The 26848-nt window shown below is 43.0% G+C and overlaps 2 protein-coding genes across 2 annotated transcripts; one reads left to right on the top strand and one right to left on the bottom strand.

Moving 5' to 3' along the window:
* The first annotated feature begins 2666 nt into the window (after positions 1-2666).
* LOC138786268 (olfactory receptor 6B1-like) lies at positions 2667-4962 on the top strand. The gene is made up of 2 exons (XM_069963135.1): positions 2667-3591; positions 4946-4962. The coding sequence occupies exons 1-2, from the start codon at positions 2667-2669 to the stop codon at positions 4960-4962; spliced, it is 942 nt and encodes a 313-aa protein (XP_069819236.1).
* A 3749-nt stretch (positions 4963-8711) lies between these two features.
* Positions 8712-26761, bottom strand: LOC138786262 (olfactory receptor 11L1-like). The gene is made up of 5 exons (XM_069963122.1): positions 26688-26761; positions 25146-25253; positions 19286-19363; positions 11105-11214; positions 8712-9328 (listed from the first exon to the last, which is right to left on the bottom strand). The coding sequence occupies exons 3-5, from the start codon at positions 19288-19290 to the stop codon at positions 8712-8714; spliced, it is 732 nt and encodes a 243-aa protein (XP_069819223.1). The 5' UTR covers positions 19291-19363; positions 25146-25253; positions 26688-26761.
* Positions 26762-26848: the final 87 nt, after the last annotated feature.

Genomic DNA, 26848 nt, shown 5'->3' with positions numbered 1-26848 from the left:
TTGGTCCACCCGATCAGAGAGGCTTTATACCGGGCTGCCATATAAAATATAGTATTAACAGGTTATTTCATAATGTACAAGTGTGATCTGATGGGGGCTCCCACTCCATCCTGTCTTTGGATGCGGAGAAGACGTTCGACAGGGTGGAGTGGGAGTTCCTTTAGGTGGTACTGAGAAAAATGGGCTTGAGAGAGAAATTTGTCGAGATGATTAAACTACTCAGAGAGGTTTAAGCTAGAGAGAGGCACCAGACAGGGGTGTCCATTGTCTCCAATGTTGTTCATACTGGCAATAGAACCCCTGCCTGCGATCATCAGAGAAGACCCGGGAATAAGTGGATTTGATTATGGTAGCCTGGCAGGGCTAAGAATAAACTGGACTAAGTCTATTTTAATGCCCCTCTCAAGTCCATGGGTGGATTACCCAGGTCCTCAACATTTTAAGAGCTTTTGGTATCTGGGGGTGCAGGTGTCGGGGAAAGTAGAGGAATTTATAGAAAAAAAATATATAATCCCAGTTATGGAAAGCCTAAACTGCTGAAACTCCAGTATGGATTGATGAAGTATCCTTTAAGAAAATGGAACAATTATTAAATAAGTTAATATGGGGAAGGAAAGAGGTAAGAATCCACCTTAAGAACTTTTGTTTGCCCCAGAATGGGGGGGGGGGGGTCCCAGATTTGAGACTATATTCTTAAGCCACCCAGCTACATCTACTGTATGGTGAGAAGGAGACAATGTACAGTAGCATTTCTCCAATGGGTGTTGAGAACTGGAGGGAGGAAGTGTGGTGATATAATAGGGATACTGGAGTCTGGTCAGTTGGAGAAAAGGGAATGGGACAACTTTCCTTCAGTCCGATTGTGGAAAAAAGCTGGAAGCATGTAAAAAAGACTCTTAAAATAACGGGAGCAATTGATAAGACCCCACTGTGTGACAGGGTTAACTTGTGGAAGATCTTTAAGTTGAAGGATGTTCAGGGTTTGAGGAAGGGGGCATAGAGAAAGTGCAGGATGTTTTAACTTGGGAAGATCTGCAAAGGGAGTATCATTTAAAGGGTGGAACCTGGTTGGAATATCGAAGATTGAGCTACGCCTATCTGGCATCAGAAAAGAAGGAATGCTTTTCGGTCCATGAGTCACCTGAGGTGATAAGGTTATTAGATATGGGAGACAAGAGAAAAGTATTAGCGAGACTCTATGCCAAGTTGAGGGAGTTTGTTTGTAGTGATTACTTAAAGCAGGGGTAGTTGGGAAAAAGATCTTGGAGGGTTCTCGGAAGAGGGATGGCAAAGGATTTTGCAAAACATCAGGCTTGTCTCTTCTAATAGCAATCACCAGATGATCCAGTTCAACATTGTTAATAAATTATGTTATACCCCCTCTTTTTATTTAAAATAAACAAAAGAGACTCCCCCAATTATGTTAGATGTAGAGCAGACCCAGGAATTGCCCTAAGATAAGAGATTATTGGAGTGGAGTGATCAATGAAATAGTTAATGAACTCTGATTAGATTTCTCTTTTTCGCCCGGTATGGTGCTGTTGGGGGATGATAATCAAGTAGGAAAAAAGATGCTACGTTGAGGTTAAACAGGTTACTTTTTACAGCAGGATTGCACATACTAAAGAATTGGATGTCCCCAAAAACCCCAAGTGTGGCTTGTAGTTTATACGAAAGTTATGAGTAGAGAGGTAAGTAGAGGGATGTAGGGGAGGAAGGAGGAAGAGGGAAGGAATAGTAGGAAAGCATTGTAGAAATAACTTTATTTATTTTTATTTATTTTCCCGTTCTTGCTCGGTGAGGGGGTGATGGGTTAGGGTTCAACGGTAAAGGGTATGGTGATGTTGGATAATGAAACTGTGTATGTTCCAAATAAGTGTTATTTTCTTTGTTATATACAGTAAATAAATAAAAATTTTAATAAAAAAAAAAAAAACATCAGCCCCGGACAGTGTCAGCCTTAATGTTCAGGTATAGCAAAGAGGAGTATGTGCTGTCCTGTGATTGGCCTGAGAAGTAAGGGAAGAGTAGTCCTGTGTGTTTACTACTGGCAAACAGCAAACAGCTCCGCTCCGGCCAATGGAGGTCAGGGGCTCAGTGACAGCAGTGACAGCACTATCATCACCTGTCACCACTTTGAAGGGTTAACCGGGCAGGATTATAACAAGTACAGTACCCTTTAAACATTACCATCTTCTATAATGACTTTCTACAGTTAACACATCTTCTATATCTTTGGTTTAGATAAATATTGCAATTTATAAACCTGATTTTTAGCCCTGGGACTTATTACTGTTTTCTCTCTCATTTAAACACCCTGAGAGTCGATGTTACGAGAATCTGACGTAATCTGGTCTCTGATGTCTCCTTCCTTGGGGTTGATGGTTTTTGCATATAATAAAAGGACATGATAGCCTAAGGCATTCTGATTTTCAGAACAAACCGGTTTCATAAAATACACAACCATTGTATCTTCTATAGACCTACAGAAACAGAGTGGGATAAATGATACAGCATTGTCCTTTCTAAGTCATTTCCATTCCAGTCAATATATTCGCCAAGTCTTATATTATATGTTCTCTGCTGTCGAAGTCTTGTTCATCATCAGTCAAGAAAGTTGTCACATTGTTCTATGAGACACCTGCATATAACATTTGGAGATAAAGATGAATGAGAAGAACTCCACCTCCGTCTCAGAGTTCCTTATCCTGGGATTCCCGGCTCTATATGATTACAAGTTGTCTTTCTTCTCTATTGTTCTTCTCATGTATTGTGTGACTATATGTGAGAACCTCTTGATCATTCTCCTGGTGTCCACGAGCCGACGTCTCCACTCTCCCATGTATTTCTTCCTTGGACATTTGGCTCTGACAGACGTTATACTGGTAACCACCATTGTTCCTAAGATGATGGAAGTTATTATAAAGGGAGGAAGTTTTATACCTTTGGTTGAGTGTTTCACTCAGTTTTATCTTTATGGTGGAACAGTGTGTGCGGAGTGTTTCTTGCTGACCGCCATGTCCTATGACCGGTACTTGGCCATCTGTAAACCGTTACATTATATCTCAATGATGAGCGTCCAGCTTAGATACGGCCTGGTCATCTCCTCCTGGGCTATAAGCTTTATGTTGGTGCTTATAACATTTTTACTTGTATTAAACTTAGACTATTGTGGGCCAAATGTGATAAACCACTTCTTCTGTGACTTTGCTCCCCTTCTAGAGCTTTCCTGTTCAGATACCACCGGTGTTGGTATTGAGATGCTTGTCCTCTCGTTTCCTATTATTCTGTTGCCTTTCCTATTAGTTATCATATCATATGTTTCCATCTTTATCACCATCTTTGGGATCTCCTCCACATCGGGCCGGCAGAAAACCTTCTCCACCTGTAGCTCTCACCTGGTGGTTGTTTCCACCTATTACGGGTCTATGCTCATCATCTACATGGTCCCGTACAGAGGACACTCGGTGCCAGTAAACAAGTTCATTTCCCTCGTCTTCATTGTACTGACGCCCCTTTTGAACCCCATGATATACAGTCTGAGGAACAAAGAGATTCAGGCCTCTATGATTATATATCTAATGGTTTGTGGTAAGAAAAGATGATGGATGATGGATGATAAAGCCATGTTATCGGCCCTACGAGTGGTTTCTCATGATGTATACTGTATCATGAACTTGATGTGTATAATTTATCCCTATTATACTGTATTATTTAGTCACGTGACACATTGATATTTAGCACTTTATTTCACCATATGACCCTTAAAAACGTATTTGATGGAAAAGAAATATTGCTATCCTTAAAGCAGACCTGTCACTAAAAGTAACTTTTGACAGCCCTGTTCACACTGTTCAGACAAAAAGAGAAAATTGCTGCAGAAACCTGTCAGGACTCTCTGTGTATACTCTCTCTGTCATACACATGGTAAAAACCTGTTCTAAAGACTTTTTTTTAAATGAAGTTAAGTTCTTATCAGACCATTTGATCAAATTGAGTGTACCATCTCACTATGTTATGGTGACCTCAGAAAGATGGTTCCTAACACTGGCCTCTCGGACAATAACTCGGGCATAAAGGATCCATCTTAAGCCACCTCCTTTTGGCTTAGGATGATGGCAGGGGGACACTGAGGGACACAGGGCACTGGAGGGACACTGAGCATCCCCCTGCCATCATCCTCTCCAGCAGCCACAGCCACACAGCTCTGGGGGTTGGATCGTGACATCACCACTTTATCCAGGAAGTGACATCACCATGTTATCCAGGAAGTGGCATCACCATGTTATACAGGAAGTGGCATCACCATGTTATCCAGGAAGTGACATCACCATGTTATCCAGGAATTGAAGCCTTGATGTAGTAGTAAGAGCAGGGAAAAAAGCATTTTATGTGCATTTCTCATAATAAGTGTATATCGATAATTTGTATAATTTTTTTGGGGGGGCCCATACAATACTTTCATAAAATTTTTTGCCAGACTTCACCTTTAACTTGGTGAGATGGTACACTAGTTTAATCAAATGGTTCGCTAAAAACCTCATTAAAAACAAACAAACTTTAGAACAGGTTTTTATCATGTGTGTGATGAAGGGAGTATACACAGTGAGGCTATACACAGTGAGGCTATGTTCAAACTACGTAAAAGTATGGCCGTTGTTGCCATCAGCGCCACAAAGAACTGACATGTCAGTTTTCTGCAGCTGCAGTTCAGTGAATTGTGGCCGTAGAAAACCCTCTCAGTTCACACAATGAAGCGAGCGGCTCAGGTTCAGAGTTCAGGTTCGTACGAACCCGAACCGAACTTGGTTCGGACCATCCCTACTTTTGATAAATTTCCCCATTGGTGTTTCTTACAACCCAAAAACAGTAAAATAATTGTGTGTGAAGTAAAACAAAGAAGAGCTTTTTTAGAGTCTTTTCCAATTTTCTTTTTCTTCTGCAGATTTCTACAGAATTTGAGCAAATCATTAATTTAGTAACTTTGATTTAGAGAAATATAGTCAGAAACAGAATTTTTTTGTCTGTTCAATAAATATTATTAAACTGCAGAAGATTCTTTGTCAAATTTATATACTAAGCCTTCTCCACAGCCTTTGGAGAGAAAAGAATCGTTTTTCTTCAGAATTATTAAATCCTTGTTACCCCTTTCCCCACCCCCCCACCCTTTGCCTCCGCAGCCTGTTTTGGCCTTAATGCCCGGGGGCCTATTTTTAAAATCTGACCTGTCTCTCTTTATGTAGTGATAACTCTGCAATGCTTTTTTTTACAATAAATAAAATAATAAAAGACATTTGCGCAAAAATTTGAAAAATTTACATTTATTTATATTCAAAATTCTATTTTCCTAAGAAAGATAGTCATGACACATAAACTAATTATTACTGCAACATCTACAACATGTCTGCTTTATGGTGACGTCATTTGGTGAATTTCTTTTTACTTTTTAGGATGTTAGAGGACTTCGAAATTTTGCAGCGTTTTTTCACATTTTCATGAAAATTTTTATTCTGATTTTATTAGGGCCAAGTTTAGTTTTGAAGTGGATTTGTGGGGTCTGTATGTTAGTTACCCTCATAAATCCCTCCACTGTAAAAACTGCACCCCTCAAAGTATTCAAAGTAACATTTTATACTTTTATTAACTTAGAAGTGTAAGCAAGTTGGAGGGGAAATTTAAAAATTTCATTTTCTTTGGCAGATATTCTATTTCAATAATTTTTTTTCCGCTAACACAGCAAATACTAACAGAGAAATACCACTCACTATTGATTCTCCTTATTCCAATTTTTCTAGAAATCCCCCATATGTGGCCGCAGTGCGTCACCGGACTCAACCATAGGACTCAGACATGAGAGAGACCTGGGGAATTTGGGGGCCTTTTTTTATTTTATTTTTTATTTTATTTTTTTTAAACCATTATACCATGTCACAGAGGCCTTGTGGTGCTAAAATATTTGTGTAAGGGCCTTATTACACCAACAGATTATCAGATTTTTTAAGCCAAAACCAGGAATGGATTTGAATAGAGGAGAAAGCTCAGTCTTTTCTTTATTACCTGCTCTGTGTTTATAGTCTGTTCCTGGCTTTGGCTCCAAAAAATCTGTCAGATAATCTTCTGGTGTAATAGGACCCTAAGACGTTTCCATCTGTACCGTTCTGGGGGACAAGTGACACCCTGATCGTTTTTTATAAAAAAAATTTATGAGGTGGTATGAATAAAAAACACAATTTAGCAGTGTTTTTTTAATCTTTTTTTTGTAAATGTTTACTATACTTTACATATGACATGTTATCATTATTAGTCAGATCAGTACGATTACATTGATATCCATGTTATATAGATTTTGTTATAGTTTATGGCATTTATACTATAAAACTGTTTGTGTCTTGCATATCGTAAAAGCAGTAATATTTTTAATTTTTCGCCGATGGAGTTATGTGAGGGCTTTTTTTTTGGGGGGGGGGCATTAGCTGATGCTTTAAGTGGTACACCTTTTGGGTACATGTGACATTCTGATAGCTTTTATCTATATTTTTTAGGGGGTGGGATAAACAAAAAATTGTCATTTTGATTAGTTTTCTATTTATTTTTTGGCGGCGTTAATCGGGCGGGATAATTAATGTATTAATAAACGGGGTCATTATGGACGCGGCGATACCAAATATATGTATCTCATTTATAGGGGATCATTTATAAAGGGGGATGGGGAATGTGAATATTTATTTATTCATTTTTATTTCATATTTATTTTCTTTTATTTGTGTATTTATTTATGCATGTATGTATTTGTGTGTATGTGTTTTAACTTTTACAGGTCCATCTATAATACATTACAGCACATGATCAGAACCTGACAGCTCATTCATACGATCAGACCGCTGCCTCAGTGCAGGGGCCTGATCGTTATATACCATAGCAGCCCAGACGCAAACGCTTACGCCACTCGTGCGGGAGGGGGGTGCTTGGAGGGAGCAGATCTGCCTCCGGATTCCCCATAGACACATACCCACTCCATCCCTCTCATTGTCTAGGTTACCGACCAGATTTGTTCACCCTTACCTTCAATTGCAGAGTAAGGCTATGTTCTAACGCTGTAAGAGACCGGCCAGTCCATGACCCGTCCAGGTCACAGAACGGTCGGTCTTAGAAAAAATCATCCCGGATGATCTTTAGGACCATTGAGTTCTGATGCGGGAGCATCAGTGCGTGTCCGCATCAGAATTCCCCACTGACCCACCGAACTGTCGGTACCAGTAGAATGAATGAAGAGATCTTTACTGAAAGTCGCTTACAATACAGGATAGTGGTGCAACAGGTGACTTCTGAGAGACTTGAGCTCACTGAATGATGAAGAGATGCTGAAGTGCTGAGGTAGAGTAGCAATGCCGATTTGGTTCAGTGCGGATAGGAGTAGAAGAGCTTAGAGAAGTTGAGAGGAGTTTGTCAGGAGAGTAGAGGAATTCGTCAGGAGAGCCCCAACCTAGTGTAGTAATGTGCTCTGCTGGAACTTGTGAAGGAAATACTTGAAGAATACTTGTGAAGTGAATACTTGTGCCTGTGTGTCAACCTAAATGTCGCTAGAACCACCTTCTGCCCTGCAGTGTCGGGTTACCCGTCCTACATGGGTGATACAAAGCCCCAGTCTTAGTAACCTGAGTGTAGCTAAGTGTCTGAATCTTTCCGGTGTCATCGGCGCTGCAAGATAGAATATGTAGACCTTGATACGGTTGCTTTGCTCTATCCAGGTCAGTTCCTCTGTCTAAGATACCGCCCTGCTCTGTTAAGAGAAGTTCTTGGCTGGGGTGATTTCTGACTTGTCTTCTTCTAGTGACTTAGCATTGCATAGTGTCTGTAAGTATAGCCAGGTCCTGGCTAAGTGCAGTAGGGATGCCTGGTCTGTGTGTCCTACTCCTCGGAGAATCAGAGGGGAACTGACTAAGGTGACGCTACACTTCCTCTTCCCATGTGACTACTTCCTTCAGGTTGCGTAAGAATCCCTGTGAGTGGTGGAGAAGAGAATGCGCAGAAGAAAAGAAAATAGAGGAAGGCAGTGGGAAAATAGCATCTCTCACTGGCTTACAGAATTACAAAACAGTAACCCTATAGTGACAACAGATGTGCAACATATACAAAATTATACATAGTGACATCTTGTGGCGAAAACCACTGCAATTTATTGCAATAGTCCAACATACATAAAATCAGCAATCAGCAAAAGGCAGAAAAAAAATATATATATTAGCGGCCATTAGCCGCTATGGACCGTTAGCCCGGAAGTCCCGCATGGAAATTTTTTTCAAAAGGGCCAGAGAGGATGTGCCTGAACATAACAACATGCACCTACTTCCCCATCTCCAGCACAGGGCTCCGCTATCCGCCGCTCCGGTTCCCGATCCCCCAGCCACTTCTCTACTCAGGGCAGGGAGCGTCTGGGGACCGCGAACCGAGAACCGGACCCCTACGCTGTAGTCGGGGAGTTATGTTCAGCCAACTTCTCCAGACTCTTAAAAAAAAAAAAAATGCCCGACACCAGACTTCTCCTTTAAGGTATACTTTCAAGGTAGAAGTAGAGGAGCAGGATTGAGAGTGTGAGGGTGTTATAAGCCCAGGTTATCAGTGTCTAGTTACGACCACACATCATAGTGCAATATCACCTACACAGAGGTTAACAAGGAACAATTTATTGTTCTGTAAAAAAGACCAATAAATCAACTCAGTTGAAGGGCCGAGTAAATTTTGCCCTTGAGCTTTATAAAGGCCTGTTTAATTTCTTTATTTCTCAGACTGTAAATTATAGGATTGATGAGTGGAGTTACCACCGTGTAGAACAGGGAGAGGATCTTCTTTACATTGTCTTTATTTGGAAATAAATAGATGCAAATAATGGACCCATAATATAAGGAGACCACGGCCAGGTGAGAGCTGCAGGTGGAGAAGGTTTTCTTCCTGCCGGTTGTGGATGGGATCTTCAGGGTGGTGAAGATAATGTACACATAGGAGACCAAAATAATAACGAATGGACAAAGTACAAATGGTGCAGCCAGGATCATGTCTTCTAATTTTATTGAAAAAGTATCTGAGCAGGAAAGTTTAAGAATGGGATCTAAGTCACAAAAGAAATGGTCAATGATGTTGGGACCACAGAACTCTAACTGGCTTATTGTTAGTGTAAGAGTCAACGTAAGGGCAAGCATCATGACCCAACACAATAGAACGGCTTTCCGGCAGAACATGAAGTCCATGACGAAGGAGTAGTGTAGAGGGTTACAGATGGCCTGATACCGGTCATAGGACATCACAGTCAGGAGAAGACACTCCAGTGTTTCTGAGACCAAAAAGAAATAAAATTGTATCAAACAGCCAATAAAAGGCACAAAACTTTCTTCATACAACACAATGGGAAGCATGTTGGGTACAATGGTGGTGGAGAGTAGGATATCGGAGAAGGAGAGCTGTGTGAGGAAGAAGTACATGGGAGAGTGGAGAGAACGACTAGAGGCCACCACCACAATGATCAGGAGGTTCCCGCATACAGTCACACAGAACATGATCAGAAGCAGAAGAAAGAAAATAATCCTAAAACTTTGCAAATTCTGAAATCCTAATAGCAGAATCTCAGTCACCATACTGGTATTGCTGTACTGCATGTTAGGAGAGAGGATTATTTCTATATACACAGAATTTATATGATTCAGCAGCAGACATTAGTGGGATCTCTCCTTTCTATCACAATAGAGGTTACCGGAGCTCCGATTTGGTCATTTGGATAGTGAGGTTTAGTACTGATTTATCTATATAATAAAATATTCCTAATACAAACAATAAAAAAATGCATTACAATAACAGAAATACAATATAAATGTAATAAAATATAATCATACACATTAGATACAATCACACATCATAGATACTTCTTTTTCAAATATAATTTTTGATAATTGATTCCATTAGAATATTACATTTAAATAATTTTTGAATTTCATAAGAACAATAAGAATTAGGTAAAATATTTGCCATAAATTTTCAGTTATGTTGACACTAAGGGGGACATTTATCAAGGGTGTTGCACCTATTTTTTGGTGAATATATGGTTTTTGCCCCCATTTTTTGGACTAAGTTCTATTTCTGAGCCTATTTCTGAGTATTTGCCCCCAAATTCTCAGAATCTGAGATTTGCACCCAAAAATTAAAAGAAAACTGGTGCAGGCCTATATCTGGTCAGTACCAGGTGAATATTTTTGAGCAATTTTTTTTTATTCTTCTCTGATTATTCTAAATTTATGTAGATTTTTTAAATTAGTCCTATTTGGCTGGGTAAAAAAACCAAAACAAATAAAACTACAGAAGGTGAAAAAATAGCCTTTTTGGCATTTTTGAGATGTACTGTGAAATTGTAATTTTATTTAAAAAAAAACACACACACACCAAAAACTCTGTAAATACAGCCTAGCTGTTCCAATATCCCAGGAGTGCATGATTCTTACATATAACTACTGTATAGTAGCATTATGGAGGTATTCCCACCTCAATGAACAATGGTAGGGCTCGTCACATTAAGTATTCCAATGATTTAGTGGTGGTGGTCAGTAACCTAGACAACAAACCATCAACAGAAGTAGTGAGTATATCAGAAGGAGGAACAATAACTTTATTTATATTGGATGAGATGGGAGTACCCCTTTATAGCGATGTTCATTAGTCCTGGCAGCTTTGACAGGAAGCATTACAGATGTGTCCACCCTTACCTTCAATTTAGTTAAGGATTCCAATTTCTTATTATAAAACATTTTAATACAATATGGTAACATGATAATAAATCTGTCAATAGGCTATAAGTCACATGACAACCACTGGGTGTCCATTCATAGACACAGAAAGCTTATACTGTAAAGCCAACGAATTAAGTTGGGCATCAGTACAGGTCTGACTATGCTTAGCAGGTGATGTAAGAAAGAACAAAAACCTAAGTAAAGAATATTTTTGGCATTTTGATGGCTGCTGCTTGATGCTTTTTTTTCCCTTTACATCTGAGTTTGTGGCTGAAGCTTCGAGGTACTATATACATTACTATGAACATTATTGTAGAAAACCCAGAAGGTACCTTGTATAGAGAAGGGTAACAGAGCGAGGACAATGAACGTGATGTTTCTTCTTGTCTTGAGAAATCTGTAAGATGTAAGCTTATTCCTGACTGTGTCTTTTATAGATGAACTAGATTACAAGGGAAGGGTAATAAGGCCGCGGAGGTTTCACCTCCTGTCTCTGGTGAGAGCCGTTATGTTTTGTAAATTGGTCTTTATAGATTAAAAATTATACAACTAAAACAAAATAAGTTATCATACAAGCTCGTTCAGCTAACAACAGATTTCGATTCAGTTCCATAAAGTTACCAAATATATTTCTCAGTTGGTTTCTGAATAAGTGCCCCCTCCTTCTATCTACAGTCACTAACAGGATATTTGCCAGCAGTGATAACAAGATTAGAAAACCAGACGTAAGTCGGACAACTAGAGAGGAGATTCATGTAGAATAGTGAAGAAATCAGCCGATACCTTTTAGTGGTTACCTGAGTATATCCAATCGTAGGCTTTCAGGAGTAAGGCTGCATTCCCACGTTCCGTGATCCTGACGGATCACGGACGCGGAATGCATGTACCGGAGTCCCCCCTAATCTGTAATTAGATGCTAGGAGCAGGAAAGACTGTATTCATAAGCGCCACGCTGTAGTAACAGCACCGCACGGCTGATTCATTACAGCGCGGCGCTTATGAATACAGTCTCCCCCGCTCCCAGCATCTAATTACAGATGCTGTCCGGCCGCGGGGGGACTCCCGTACATGCATTCCATGTTCGTGATCCGTCAGCATCACGGAACGTGGGAATGCAGCCTAAAGCTTACTGGGCTCCGACACCTACAAAACAGGCATTGTGCTTATACCTAGACTTACACAAGGCGTTCAATTCCCTTAACCCCTTAAGGACAGAGCCTGAAATGGCCTTAATGACAGAGACAAATTTTATGAATATGACCAGTGTCACTTTAGTCATTAATAACTTCGGGATGCTTTTACCTATCCGGCTGATTCTGAGATTGTTTTCTCGTGACATATTGTACTTTACATTTCTGGTAAATTGGAGTCGATACTCATAACAAATCTTTATGAAAAAAACCCAAATAATGTGAAAAAATGTGAAAAAATGCATTTTTCCAACTTTGAAACTTATTTGCGTATACAGAAAGTGGTTATACCACATAAATTATATATTAAATAGCATTAGCAACATGTCTACTTTATGTTGGCGGCATTTATTAAACTATCTTTCATTTTTTTTAGACGATAGGAAGCTTAAAACATTAGCAGCAAATTTCCTAATTTTCAGTAAAATTTCAAAATCAGATATTTTTAGGGACCTGTTCAGGTTTAAAGTGTATTTGAGGGGCCTGTATGTTAGAAAGCCCCACAAAGCACCCCATTTCAGAAACTGCACCCCCCAAACTCTGCAAAAGCACATCCAGAAAGTGTTTTAACCCTTTAGGGGAGTCACAGAAATAAAAGCCAAGTGTGTAAGGAATTTGAAAATTTTAATTTTCTGTGCAGAGATTTTATTGTAATCCAATATTTTTCATAATTATAAACCTATTACCAGAGAAATGCACCCCAATAATTATTGCCCCGTTTCTGCAGTTTATAGAAATACCCCATATGTGGCCCTATTGCGCTATTTGACGCAACCACAAGCCTCAGATATAAGGGAGCGCCTAGTGAATTTCAACGCCTCCGTTATATTTGGTCATTTTTGACTGTACCACTTCAGGTTGGCAGAGGCTCTGGGGTGTCAAAACCTAAAAAACACCCCTAAAGGGACACCATTTAGAAAACTACACCCCTCAAGGAATGTAACAAGGGGTGCGGTGAGCATCTGGACCCCACAGGTGCTTCACAGATTTTCCGAACAATGTGGCGTGAAAAAAGAAAAATTTATTTTTTACACTAAAACGTTGTTCTAGCCTTCAATTTTTCATTTTCTTAAAGGGATAAGAGGCAAAAAAAGACAAAAAATGTGTAGCGCAGTTTCTCCCGAGTACAGAAATACCCCACATGTGGCGATAGAGTGCCAAGGGGGCGCAGGACGAGCCTCCAAAGGGAAGGAGCGCCAATTGGCTTTTGGAAGCTGAATTTCACTGAAAAGGATTTCAAGGGCCATGTCGCATTTACAGAGCCCTCGTGCTGCCAAAACACTGGAAACCCCCCACAAGTGATCCCATTCTGGAAACTACACCCCTCAAGGAATCTAACAAGGGGTGCAGTGAGCATATGGACCCCACTGGTGACGGGCACAAATGTGGAACAATGTGACGTGAAAGGGAAAAATTTCATTTTTTTCACTTTCATGGCACAAATGTGCCTGTCATCAAGGGGTCCATATCCTCACTGCACCCCTTGTTAGATTCCTTGAGGGGTGCAGTCTCCAGAATGGGGTCACTTGTGGGGGGTTTCCAGTGTTTTGGCAGCAGGAGGGCTCTGTAAATGCGACATGGCGTTCATCATCCATTCTAGCCAAATCCAACCTCCAAAATCCAAATGGCGCTCCTTCCCTTCGGAGGCTTGCCCTGCGCCCACATGGCGCTTTATGTCCACATGTGGGGTATTTACGGACTCGGGGGAAATTGCTCTACACATATTGTGTGTTTTTTTCTCTTTTAACCCCTTGTGAAAATGATAAATTCAAGGCTAAACCAACATTATAGTGTAAAAAATGTAATATTTCATTTTCACGCCACATTGTTCCACATTTGTGCCCGTCACCAGTGGGGTCCATATGCTCACTACACCCCTTGTTACATTCCCTGAGGGGTGTAGTTTCCATAATGGGGTCACTTGTGGGGGGTTTCAACTGTCTTGGCAACACAGAGGCCTTTTGAATGCAACATGGCCCCTCGAAATCCATTCCATCCAAATCCAGCCTTCAAAAACGAAATGGTGCTCCTTCCCTTCGGAGGCTTACCCTGCACCCCCATGGCGCTTTATGTCCACATGTGGGGTATTTACGGACTCGGGGGAAATTGCGCTACACATTTTGTTTTTTTCTCCTCTTTTAACCCCTTGTGAAAATGATATATTCAAGGCTAAACCAACATTATAGTGTAAAAAATGTAATATTTCATTTTCACGCCACATTGTTCCACATTTGTGTCCGTCACCAGTGGGGTCCATATGCTCACTACACCCCTTGTTACATTCCTTGAGGGGTGCAGTTTCCATAATGGGGTCACTTGTGGGGGGTTTCAACTGTCTTGGCAACACAGGGGCCTTTTGAATGCAACATGGCCCCTCGAAATCCATTCCATCCAAATCCAGCCTTCAAAAACCAAATGGCGCTTCTTCCCTTCGGAGGCTTACCCTGCACCCGCATGGCGCTTTATGTCCACATGTGGGGTATTTCCGTACTCAGGGGAAATTGCTCTACACATTAAATGTTTTTTTTTATCTTTTAACCCCTTGTGAAAATGAAAAAACATGACAAGATTAATGATTTAGAGTAAAAATTTTACAAAAATTACACTAAATGTTGGTCTAGCCTTGATTTTTTTCCATTTCCACAAGGGGTTAAAAAAGAAAATGAACACAAAACGTGTAGGGTAGTGTCCCCTGAGTACGAAAATACCCCACATGTGGACATAATGTGCCATATGGGCACAGGGCAAGTCACCAAAGGGACAGAGCGCCATTTAGAGGCTGGAATGGAGGATGGAGGCCATGTCGCAATTACAAAGCTCCTGTGCTGCCAGGACAGTAGAAACCCCCGACAAGTGACCCCATTCTGGAAACTACACCCCATAAGGAATCTAACAAGGGGTGCAGTGAGCATATGGACCCCACTGGTGACGGGCACTTACGTAGAACATGTGCCGAGAAAATAAAAAATACAATTTTTTTCATTTTCACGTCCCAAATGTGGCCGTCACCAGGGGGCCATATCCCCGCTGCCCCCCTTCTTAGATTCCTTATGGGGTGTAGTTTCCAGAATGGGGTCACTTGTGGGGGGTTTCTACTGTCCTGGCCGCACAGAGGCTTTGTAATTGCGACATGGCATCCTCTAATGGAAATGGCGGCCATACCTACTTAGCTGGGGAAAAGGGACAATTCTAATTTATTTGGGGGTATTAGGCCAATTATTAGTTTATAAGGTTGGAAATGACAGGTGTCCATCAAACTCAACCTGTGTTGATCCAGAGGAAGGCAAAAAACCCTCTTAAGGCAGACGACAGTAGCCTCATCACAGGGGAAAAATTCCTTCCCGACTCCATAATGGCGATCAGAATAATCCCTGGATCAGGGTGACCCCTGAAATAGGAATAAGGGACAGAATTTAGATAATGTAGAACCCCAGTGACGTGTGGTGCGCCTTGAAGCGATCCAGTATGCAGAGGCCGGTGGGATCAGGACAGGCATCACACTGGAAATGGTGTCCTTCCTGATCCCCCTGTTACGCCACACTCTGCACTTCTTCTGGGGTCTCCCGTTCTCCAGTGTGGGGGACGTCACCTGGAAAATGTTGCCCTGGTGCGATACGGGGTCCCTCATATCCAGAAGCGCTGGGTCCGCTCCATGGCTGCTAAATATTAGGGCGCTATTACTGCTTCTGATATGTTCGGATCGTGCCGCAAGCTACAGGGCAGCGAGAGACCAGAGGAGGGGGCGCTGGTATAAAAGTTATCCCTGTACGGGTGGTAACCTTTATCCAGCAGTGGGAAGATCAGTTCCCGGACGATCTTCCCACTAACTCCGAGGATGGGGGGGAGGGGGGCATCTGGGGGCTGGATTCGGGTGTCCCTTCCTACATACACTCTAAGGGTACATGCACACTGCGGAATCGCGACAGATAACCCTTCCTGCATTCCACAGCTGGCACCCACCGGCGGACTGATGCAGGCGCACGTCTCCACACGTGTCATAGACTCCATTCTATGCACGGGCGGATTCCGCTCTCCGTCCAACGTGTTCATTCTTTGGATGGACGATGGAATCCGCCTGTGCATAGAATGGAGTCTATGACACGGGTGGAGACACGCGCCCGCATCAGTCCGCCGGCGGGTGCCAGCTGCGGAATGCACAAAGGGTTATCCTTCGCCATTCCGCAGTGTGCACGTACCCGAAATCTGTAAGTGTACCCTAAGGCACGCTCACAGAGTTTGTAGAATTTCACACCATACCGTCATCTCTTATTGGGACGGTACTGGCGGAAAAGACGTGTCTGGGGGGCAGCGTACGCTACGCTACTCCCAGACACGTCACTGGATGATGAGGATGATGAGGATGAATGGAGGAAAGAAGGACCCCCCATTCATCCTCACTGGCTGTTTCGGTGTCGGAGGTAATAATAAAGTATCCCTCTGACGCCGAAAACACCCTGGGGGCCATCTTTATACGGGGATTGGTATATGGGGTATGTAGTGGTGTAGTGTCAAACTTTATTCAATGTAGTGTGGTGTAATGTAGTGTTTTTTACGTGTTTTTTTACAGTAAGTATAAAAAAAAAACCTACGCCAACAAAGGAGTTGCTGATAAATGCCGCACTTATGTGCGGCACTTATAAGCAGACCGTGGCAGTAGAATATAGAAAAAAAACACCCTACGCCAAAAAGGAGGAGTTGCTGATTTGCAGCGCACTTTCGTGCGATGCAGATCAACACTCAGCGGCGATAGGGTGCGGAAAATAGAAAAAAAAAAATTTGAAAAAAAAAAAAAAAAAAAAAAATTTCTACATTTGAACATCCCTGTAGCTGCTGATAAGTGTATTACACATATCAGCCGCTAGAGGGCAGCAGAGCGCAAAATACGGAAAGAGCCGACGCTGGAGCCGAAAATAGCCGAGAGAAGCCGAACGTGACGTCACGGAAGAAGCCGAAGACCCGAACGAAGACGAGGATGCCGCGAACCCGGAAGACGCCGATCAGGAGCCCGGGACAGGTGAGTAATGTACAAATACCTGCTCTGGACCCCTCGGCTACCTAGCTGAGGGGTCCAGGGCAGGTATTTACTATATTGTGGGACTCTGATCGCCGTGCCACCGGCCCGATCGCCGTGAATGGCCGGCCGGTACCGGCCGGCCGTTCACGGCGATCGGGCCGGTGGCACGGCGATCACCATTACTTTTTACAGTAATGGCGGTCGGTGCCGTCCTCGGACAGCACCGACCGCCATTTTTTTCCGGGTCATCGGGTCGCCGATGACCCGGAAAGGTTCCGATCGCCGCTATTGGCTGATCTGAATTGATCAGCCTATAGCGGCGATCGTAAGCACGGGGGGTGTTAACCACCCCCCGTGCCGTGAAGCTAAGATGGCCTGCTATGATTTATAGCAGGCCATCTTCCCCGACCGCTGTGTGTGAACACGCAGCGATCGGGGAAACATCGGGCGTAAATTTACGCCCTGATGCGCCAAGTACCAGGGCGCGAGGGCGTAAGTTTACGCCCGATGTCGTTAAGGGGTTAATATTTGTTTTATATCTTAGAGCAGCGTTTCCCAACCAGGGTGCTACAGCACACTGAGGTGCCGCGGGATCCCGGTGGGAATTGTGACACTGTCACTTTAAGCATCCCTAGAAGCTGCGGCTGCACAGTTTCTGCGATCACTTTGATGTTCCGCCCACACAGTGAGCAAGTGGAACATTAAAGTAAACAGAATGTAGGAGCAGAACCTGTCAGCGTCCTGCTCCTACATTCAATCCCATAGGCCACTGGCACTTCATACCTGCAGCCTATGGGATGCCGGGACATGACCTCTTCCTCAGACGTGATCTCTCCCGCAGACGTGATGATGTGACATGAGGCTCGCCTTCTGGAGGTTCAGTCCTTGCGGCTTACAAGATGGAGCCCGAATAGAAAGAAGAGCTGCTCCCCTTTTTTTTTTTAACTATTGGTGCACAGCAGGTGGGGGGGAAATCATGAGAGGACATAATTACTAGGGGCAGATCTGGGAACGTTAATATTGTATGGGGGCAAGTAGGGGCATTATCACTCTTGGGGCACAGCAGAGGGCATTATTATTGTATGAGGGTACACAGCAGAGGGCATTATTTTTGTATGGGGGCACAGCAGGGGCATTATTATTGTATGGGGGTACACAGCAGGGGGCATTATTAGTATAAGAGTGCACATCAGGGGACATTATTTTTGTATAGGGGTATACAGCAGGGGCCATTATTAGTATAAGGGGGCACATCAGCGGACATTGTTATTTTATAGGGGTACACAGCAGAGGCATTACAATTGTAAGGGGGCACAGCAGGGGCTTTATTATTGTATGGGGGTACACAACAGGGGGCATAATTAGTATAAGGGGGTGCATCAGGGGGCATTATTGTATGGGGGTACACAAAAGGGGGTATTATTAGTATAAGGGGGCGCGTCAGGGGGCATTATTAGTATAGGAGGGTATAGCAGGGGATTCTACATTCCTACTCGCTTTACTGCACATAACACCAAACAGCACATTTACTACTGTATGGGAGCCTATAGGAGGGAGAAAGGGAAGAAAGTTGCTAGAAATGTGCGGAGCCTGAGATGTTTGTCTGGCAGGTTCTAAAGAGATGAAATGTAGCCGGAAGAAATCGTCATGGTGGTCTGGACCGGAAGGAGAGGAAAAGGGAAAGTGACGCCTCAGATGAAAAAAGACGTCACCTGTGAGTCACTGAATGACGATTTTTGTATTTTATAGAACATTATTTAGTAGGGGTGCCCTGCGGTAATTTTTTTTCCCAAGGGGTGCCCTGAGGTTGAAAAGGTTGGGAAGCACTGTCTTAGAGAAATGGGGGTTTTGGTTCTAAGTTTCTTACTATTTTGAGAGGCTTATACTCATCCCCCACTGCACATATGAATATTAAGGGTCACTTGTCTCCACAGATTCTGGTTGAACGCGGCACTATGCAAGGCTGCCCCTTGTGGTCAGCATTGTTTGTCCCAGCAATTGAACCCTTAGTCAACCTCATTAGATCTCATGATAGTATCAAAGGGGTTGAGGTTCATGGAGTACAACATAAATGTGCGCTTTATGCGGACGTCATTTTATTGTTGTTTTCTTTCCCATTAACCTCTCTACCTAATGTATGTAATATTTTAGATAAATTTGCTAACATTTCTGGTCTCCATGTTAATCACAAAAGTTGGAAATCTTGAACATTAATGTCCCAAAGGAAGTCACCAAATTAATCCAGCTAAATTTTGATGTACTGTACTGTGAAGAGAGGATATCTTAAAATATCTTGGCATGAATCTTACCTCATCCTCTCTCTTTTTTCTGCTAACTTTGCCCGGATGCAATGTAAACTTAAAGCTCAATTGGCTTCTTGGGCGGTCCTAAACCGCCATCAAGATGCTAAAATTATTATGTTAATTTGTTTTCCCTAAGACCCATTGGCATCACAACATATGGGGTAAATTCGCCCCTGCGAGCCCCTGGGACGAAGGAATATTTAATGAAAAAATAACAATTAAATTTTAATCCCCTCCTCCATGAGGTATAAATAGGCTCCACCTCCCCCTAGACCTCAGTCTAATTATAAAGAAACATAAAACACAGGGAGGGAGTCTTGTGATGCCAATGGGTCTTAGGGAAAACAAATTAACATAATAATTTTAGCTTCCCTTACGTCCCATTGGCATCACAACATATGGGGAATTAGCAAGCATTATCCCCAATGGGCGGGTTATTTATTACGTCCACATTAAGAACAGATCTTGCAAAGGTTGTTCTTGACAAGAAAGAAGTATCCAGCCTGAAATATCTCACAAAGGTAGTCAAAGACGACCAGGTAGCTGCCTGGCATATGTCCTCAAGTGGCATAGCGGCACGCTCTGCCCAAGTGGAGGCCACAGCTCTAGTAGAGTGAGCCCTATTAAATTCTGGTGGATCCAGATCAGCAGAGGAGTAACATAAGGCAATGGAGTCACAGATCCATCTGAATATTGAAGGTTTTGAAGCCTTTCTCCCCTTGTTCTTTCCTGTGAAAGGGATAAAGAAATTCTCGTCTTTACGAAAATCACCTACTCTATGTAGATAGATCTTGATAGCTCTGGATACGTCCAATAAAGAAAGATCCAAGTCTTCTTTAGATGATCCAGTAGGAGAAAATACAGGCAATACTATTGGCTGGTTGATGTTGGCAAATGAAGCCACCATAGGCAGGAATCCTGAAAGGAACCCAAGGATAACCTTGTCTTGGGAAAAAAAATCACATATGGAGGTGCGGAGCCAAGGGCTTTAAGATCTCCAACTCTCTTAGCAGAGGTAATGGCTAGTAAAAGAGAAACTTTCAATGTTAACTTGAAGTCTACTTCCTCCCAAGGCTTAAAGGGAGGAAGACACAGGCGTCTCAACACAAAGGATAAGTCCCATGGATCTACCTGCTTTACCAGGTTAGGCCTAGTCTAGCCTTAACAAAATTCTTTACCTCCAAGATCTGAAAGAAACGTGAGTTTAGGTGTGCAGAGAGGGCTGCTATCTGCACCTTGATGGAACTAGGTTTTAATCCTTTATAGAAGCCTTCCTGTAAAAACTCCAATGACTGTGGAGTAGAAGGTTTAAGTCCATCAATACTCCTGCTTGCACACCAATCTTGAAAATCTTCCAAATACGTGCATAAGATTTATTTGTAGTGCTACTACGAGCGTGAGAAAGAGTATACTATACCTTCTCAGAAAAACTAGAGTCCAATACGGTCCTCTCAGTCTCCAAGCTGTCAAGCTGAGGCTGGAAAGATTCCTCCCTGGAATATTAGATCCGGATGCAGAGGTAATCTCCAAAATTCCCCTCTGCTCATATTCATGGGCAGGGTGAACCATGACCCCTTCGGCTAGAAGGGAGTTATGACTGATCTAGACTGATCTTCGTCAAACTCTGGGAATCATGGCTATGGGAGGAAAGATATACGCCAGCTGGTATGTCCATGGTATTGTCATTGAGTCCACTACCGTGGGATTGTCTGCCCTGTAAAGGGAACAGAAATTCCTCAGTTTGGCATTGCTTGACGATGCCATGAGGTCTCTCTGAGGAAGCCCCCACCTCTGGGTTAACTGAATGAACACTCTCCTTGAGAGAGACCATTCCCCCGGTAATGTCAGGCCTCAACTCAGTCAATCCGCCAATATATTGTCGACACCCCTGATATGAATCGCAGAGAGTCTGGTTATTCTGGTTTCTGCCCAACAGAAAAATCTTCTCTACTTCCCTGAGGAGAGAAGGGGATCTGGTACCTCCCTGTTTAGGTACGCCACACAGGTCATGTCGTTCATCCGGATTCTGACTGCTCTCTGTAAAATAGGAGGAGAAAAATGAAGAAGAGCTAGGTAAATCGCTCTGAGCTCCCTCACGTTGGAGGGCAGAGCGGATTCCTGTTGACTCCAAGATCCTGCAGTCGTGATGACTGTCAGATGAGCTCCCCAACCTGTTCCTGAAGCATCTGTCGTGATGGTTATCCAGTGTAGTTCTGAAAATAAAACTCCATGTTTGACTTGTCTCCACCACATTAGAGACTGTCTTCTTTGAGTCGATAGAACATGCATCGCATCCAAGTCCTTCAGTCCTCGGTTCCATACTGTTAGTGCTTCTCTCTGAAGAAATCTCATGTGCCATAACGCCCATGGCACCGCGTCCGCAGCTGAGGCAAGGAGCCCTACAAAGCGCATTTATGTTCTTATGGATACCTGACGAGGAGGAATTAGGAATTAAGTCTGATTTCTCTATGTTGATGAGCCAACCTAATTGTTGAAGTATGTCCTGGACATAGTTCAACTGAACTCTCAGAAGATCCTGAGTCTGAGTCATAATCAACCAATCGTCCAGGTAAGGGATAACTTTATCCCCTGTAAACGGAAGCGAACCATCATGGTGACACTAACTTTGTGAAAACAAAGGGTGCGGAGGTATTCCGGATGGAAGGACTTTGAATTGTAAGTGTCTTACCTTCCCCTGGATTTGGATGGCGAAGGCTCTCCTGTGAGCCTTCAGAATCGGTACATGAAGATATGCATCCTGTAGATCTATGGTGACCATAAAATCTCCCTCCTGGAGGATAGATTTTACCGATCTTATGTTCTCCATGTGGAACGTCTTCTTTACGATGCACCTGTTGAGATATCTCGGATAGAGGAACATCCTCTAGAGCCTCAATGGAAAGGAGGTAAAGAATTTCTGTCTCTAGGACTAAGTGTCTTTCTGGCTTAAGATTTCTTGACAGAAGAAATCTTGGAGGAGGAAGAGATGATAAATGAAGGACATAACCATTTTGAATAATATTTAACACCCAGTGATCTTTTCTTAATTCTTCCCAGCAGGGAGAAACAAACTCAGACATGTTCCCACTGGACAGCTTCTGCGTCAGAAGTCTGGTTTTTTGTTGGTGTCCTTATTCTGCTGCTTCTCGGAGCCTCTTCTGGAATAGTTTCTTCCTCAACCTCTGTACTGGTATCTCCCTTTGCCTCGCTGAGGAGATTTTGCTCTGCGAAAGGAGTCACCGCTCTTATAGGACAATGGTAGGGACTTCCCCTCCTTGTCAGACAATTCCTCCATTAATTTATCCAGCTCAGAGCCAAACAGCCTACCTGGCTGGAACTCCATATTACAGAGCTGAATTTTGGAGTTAGCATCTCCAACCCAGGGTTTTAACCATAGCGCCCTTCGGCAGCGGTTGAGAGCGTACTAGTTTTTTACGCTAACCTGGTTCCCTGAGATGCATCATCGCAGAGGAAGTCAATGGCCATAATGACCTTTTTTAAGGAGCGAAGGACCTTGTCCCTGCTAGCTCTACCTTCCAAATTTTCCTGGACCTTGGCCAGCCATCTTCTTAGGCTTCTAGAAACCTCAAAGAAGAAATGGAGACTGCCCCTTGGGCTGCCGCTGCCGTATATGATCTCTTGAGGGCTACCTCCACCCATCTATCCATCGGATCCTTAAGATTGGATCCGTCCTCCGCAGGCAGCACAGTACATTTCGACAGTTTGGCTATGGCCGGGTCCACCTTTGGAGGCTCATTCCAGTCCTTACATTGTTCTTCCTTGAGAACATATAAGGTCTTAAACCTCTTGCTCAAACCCGGAGTCTTTTCCGGTTCCTTCCATTCCGCCTGTAACATAGACAATGAAGTCTTACCCACAGAAAAAGCCCTAGGCTTTTTTGAGGAGGACCAATCCTATCCTCTTCTATTTCCTCAGGGTGTATTTCAGCTTGCACAGCTTAGCAGAGCTTGTGAATTCTATCAGCTGTGAAATACCCCCTGAATAATTCTTTCTCATCTTCAGAAGTAGAAGAGGTTTCAGAAGAAGATGATGACTTAACTTCATCAATCACAGTAAACTGAAAATGACCATAATCATACAGCCATAAAGTAATATACTCAAAGGCTGGGAGTAGAGAGAGAAATACTCCATTTGGTCTTTAACTTAGGACACTGGCGGCGATTCTCATTAGCCGCTAAGTCTTTTGCACATAGTCCTTGACCCATACAACTACATCCTGAACATCAGGCTCCTCATAGGTTTAGGTCTGCATGAAGGACAGCGTACTTAGGCATTATAAATATTATTAGGCATTCATAAATATTTTTATGAAAGAAAGGATGAATCTTATCTGGAAAAAATGATCCTCCTACGGTATCCATAGCCGTCAGGTAGAGGAGTCTCACACTCGGCACATGAAGTGCTTCCTTAGAAGGTCTTTTGCCAGCAGCAGGACTGGTCTCCATTTCAGCCATCTGAAAATAATCAATGTATTACAATACATATAAACCAATAGCCTGGCTAGAGTGATACAGGAAAGAGACACTAGGTGGCAGCAACACTTACTTTTAAGTATATAGAAGAGAGATCACAGCACTTTGCACTCAGATGTTTTCTATTAGATCCAAATGAGCCACAGAAAATCCTTCCAGAGGGAGACAGCCAGACCTAGAGGTAGCAACAGCTTACCATATGCCTTGAACACACAGCTAATCCAGCATGCAGAGAGCGCGCGCCGCTGCCGGCCCCCGGAAGTGACATGACGCTGATGCCGCAGTGCTGAGACGCACGCAGCGCCGATGCGTTCCACAGTCGAACACGACTGGAAGAAAAGCCAGCGGCTCGGGTGACACGCAGAGTGCGTTCCAAGACGCACTAGGTAAGAAAAACTTAAAAGCCAAGACCTGCAGAAGCAAATATCAGGATACTACCTGGACACCGGCTCCAGCGGCATCCCAGCAATCATTACCTGGAGAGAAAACCTGAATGCAACAGGTTAACAAAGCATAAAAACGGAGGAGGGACAAAGTCCCCTAGGGCTAACAGCAACGAAGTAAAAAAAGACTGAGGTCTAGGGGGAGGTGGAGCCTATTTATACCTCATGGAGGAGGGGATTAAAATTTAATTGTTATTTTTTCATTAAATATTCCTTCGTCCCAGGGGCTCGCAGGGGCGAATTTACCCCATATGTTGTGATGCCAATGGGACGTAAGGGAAGACATAATTACCAAAAAATACCTTTTTAGGACTGTTCCAATTAATATCCCCCTTTCTTATTATTGTTCCACAAAGAGATTCTAGCATTTATTTGTGGACCTAAATGATGTAGGGTAGCGAAATGTACACTTTACACTAGCAAAATTGATGGGGGCTTGAGACTTCCTAACTTGATAAAGTATCACTATGCTGCCTACCTCGCGCCAATCATTACTTTTCACAGGAAATTGTCCCATCCATTATGGGTAGAAATCGAGTAGGTAGCTTACCCTAAGCTGGCACTTGACCTTTTGCCTTGGATGCCCACATGTAAACGCCCTCCAATTCTATGCCCACTCCTCTCTTCGACACTAGATTTATTGGATCGGTTATGGATTTCTTATATAGGAGAGGGGGTTAACAGGTAGGGAGAATCGGGGATGACCTATTCCTTTCGAAGGGGTGTTATTTTTTTTCTTCTTTTGTTTTGTTTTTTTGTGTGTCTAGTCGATTTGTTTTGATTGTTATGTGTTTTGTCCTATTATGAAGGTAAAGACTGGTAAGAGCCGGGATATTAAATGGACAGACCCTAGAAGTGTATGTTAGTTTTTCTTATATTCCTTTAATGTTCACAAGATGACATGCAAAGTTTTCTAAGTTGGTATTATACCTTCTGAACATTCTCAGATCTCAACTGATTTTCTTTCATTCTTGCTTCTACCTGTGATTTCTGACGTTGGCCCCTGTTGGCCCTTCCTTTCTTTTGGCCTATGTTGAGCTATGGTCATTTATGAAAAAATGTATAAAAATTATTTGTAAACCATATAAACATGCAACCATCACACCCATCCTTAAAAAAACATCCCTTGACCCAACCTCCTTATCCAGCTACCGTCCCATTTTACTTCTCCCCTTTGCTTCTAAATTCTTTCAACATATCTATCCTGAACTATCCTCCCACTTTTCATCCAACTCGTTTTTTAACCCGCTACAAACTGGCTTCCACCCGCACCACTCCACTAAAACTGCCCTCACCAAGTGGCCAATGACCTGCCAACTACCAAAGCCTTATGCTTATACTCTATACACAGATGTGGTCTTTTACTTGTTTTAAACCGGTGGTTGCCACTGTCTTTCCCTTGTAGGTGGTGGTGGTCGCTCTCGGTTCCGTGTGGGAGGACTTTCTCTTCCTCGTCTAGAGGGGTTTTCTAGTCGATCCATCCGCTTCATCATTGTTTCCATCGCTTCGGTGAGGTGTGATATTTGCCAGTGTTGCTTCATTCTCTACTTTTTCCATAGCTTTAGCGCAATGAGAGACTTGAGCAGTCAGAGACTGAGCACTCTTTTCAACCATCAGACTTACAGGCGCTGGTATGGGAGTTGTCACTCTTCGGTGATCTTCTTGCCATTCTGGCAGAGATTTCTCCTCTAGTATCTCTATGGCTAGTTCTTTGAATTCTAGGAAAGAAGCATTTGGATGCTGTTCAGACAACATTGTCAACTAGCTCCTGTGAGTCTTGTCTAACACACCTTTAATAAACTTTTCACGAAGGGTTTGATCTTGACTTACTACTTGAGGGTCCACCCAAATAACAGCTCGCCATCCTTCCTGCAGGGTCAGGGAATAGTCTCTAAGCGGCTCATTGGGGCATTGTCTCATCCCAAAGAAACGCTTCTTCAGCTCAGAAGCAGTTCTAGACTCAAAGGTAACAGTCGGTCTAGGATCTGTTTCCTGTTTTGGCGCTCATGTCCAGGCCAGGACTTGACCTCACGGAGTGCAGGTCCTTGTAATAATCAAAATCTCAACTTTCTGTTCTTCAGTAACAGAGAACAGTTTAAAATGACTTAGCATTTTCTCTCTAAATTCTTGAAGGGTACCAGGTGTTCCATCATAATGAGGATACCATGATGCGCCTGGATAGTATGGCATACTTATTTGCATAATGCAGCTGGGTGTAATGGGAGCTGAAGAACTGCTGTGGCCCACTTGGGTATTGTCTTTGTTGTCCGACATAGTCCTCAGCGTTCTGCACCAGCCTAGCAGATTTAATTTGAGCTAACTTATATTTTTGTGGTGCGTTGCTATGGGCAACGGCCAGTAAATGTGGGCGTGGCCCCTTTAAGAATAAATGCAGCAACTTATTTTTGGGAGATGTGCCACTCAGGGAGATAGCTAATGCTTCAAACACTCTTTTCCCCCAATAGTACTCACTCAGGTGTCCACAGCATGAAATCCTGGACTTTAGGAGCTTGATGAGTGTACAGCCTGGCTGGGTCTCTTTCACACAATGCCGGCTGTATTTTTGCCATCCCCCTTGAAGAAGGTTGGCTCCTCTGGTAAAGCAGCTTGCTGAACTCTGTAAGAGACACTTA

The sequence above is a fragment of the Dendropsophus ebraccatus genome, chromosome 1, assembly GCF_027789765.1.
Source record: "Dendropsophus ebraccatus isolate aDenEbr1 chromosome 1, aDenEbr1.pat, whole genome shotgun sequence".
Taxonomy (NCBI): Eukaryota; Metazoa; Chordata; class Amphibia; order Anura; family Hylidae; genus Dendropsophus; species Dendropsophus ebraccatus.
The sequence above is the reverse complement of the archived record's forward strand: the minus strand, read 5'-3'. Positions and strand labels throughout refer to the sequence as shown.

Coding starts and splice junctions, on each gene's coding strand:
- LOC138786268 (XM_069963135.1), top strand. CDS start 2,667: ATGAATGAGAAGAACTCCACCTCCGTCTCAGAGTTCCTTATCCTGGGA.
- LOC138786262 (XM_069963122.1), bottom strand. Junction 9,329..11,104: donor GTTACCCTTCTCTATACAAG/GTACCTTCTGGG, acceptor TTTTGGTCTCAG/AAACACTGGAGTGTCTTCTC.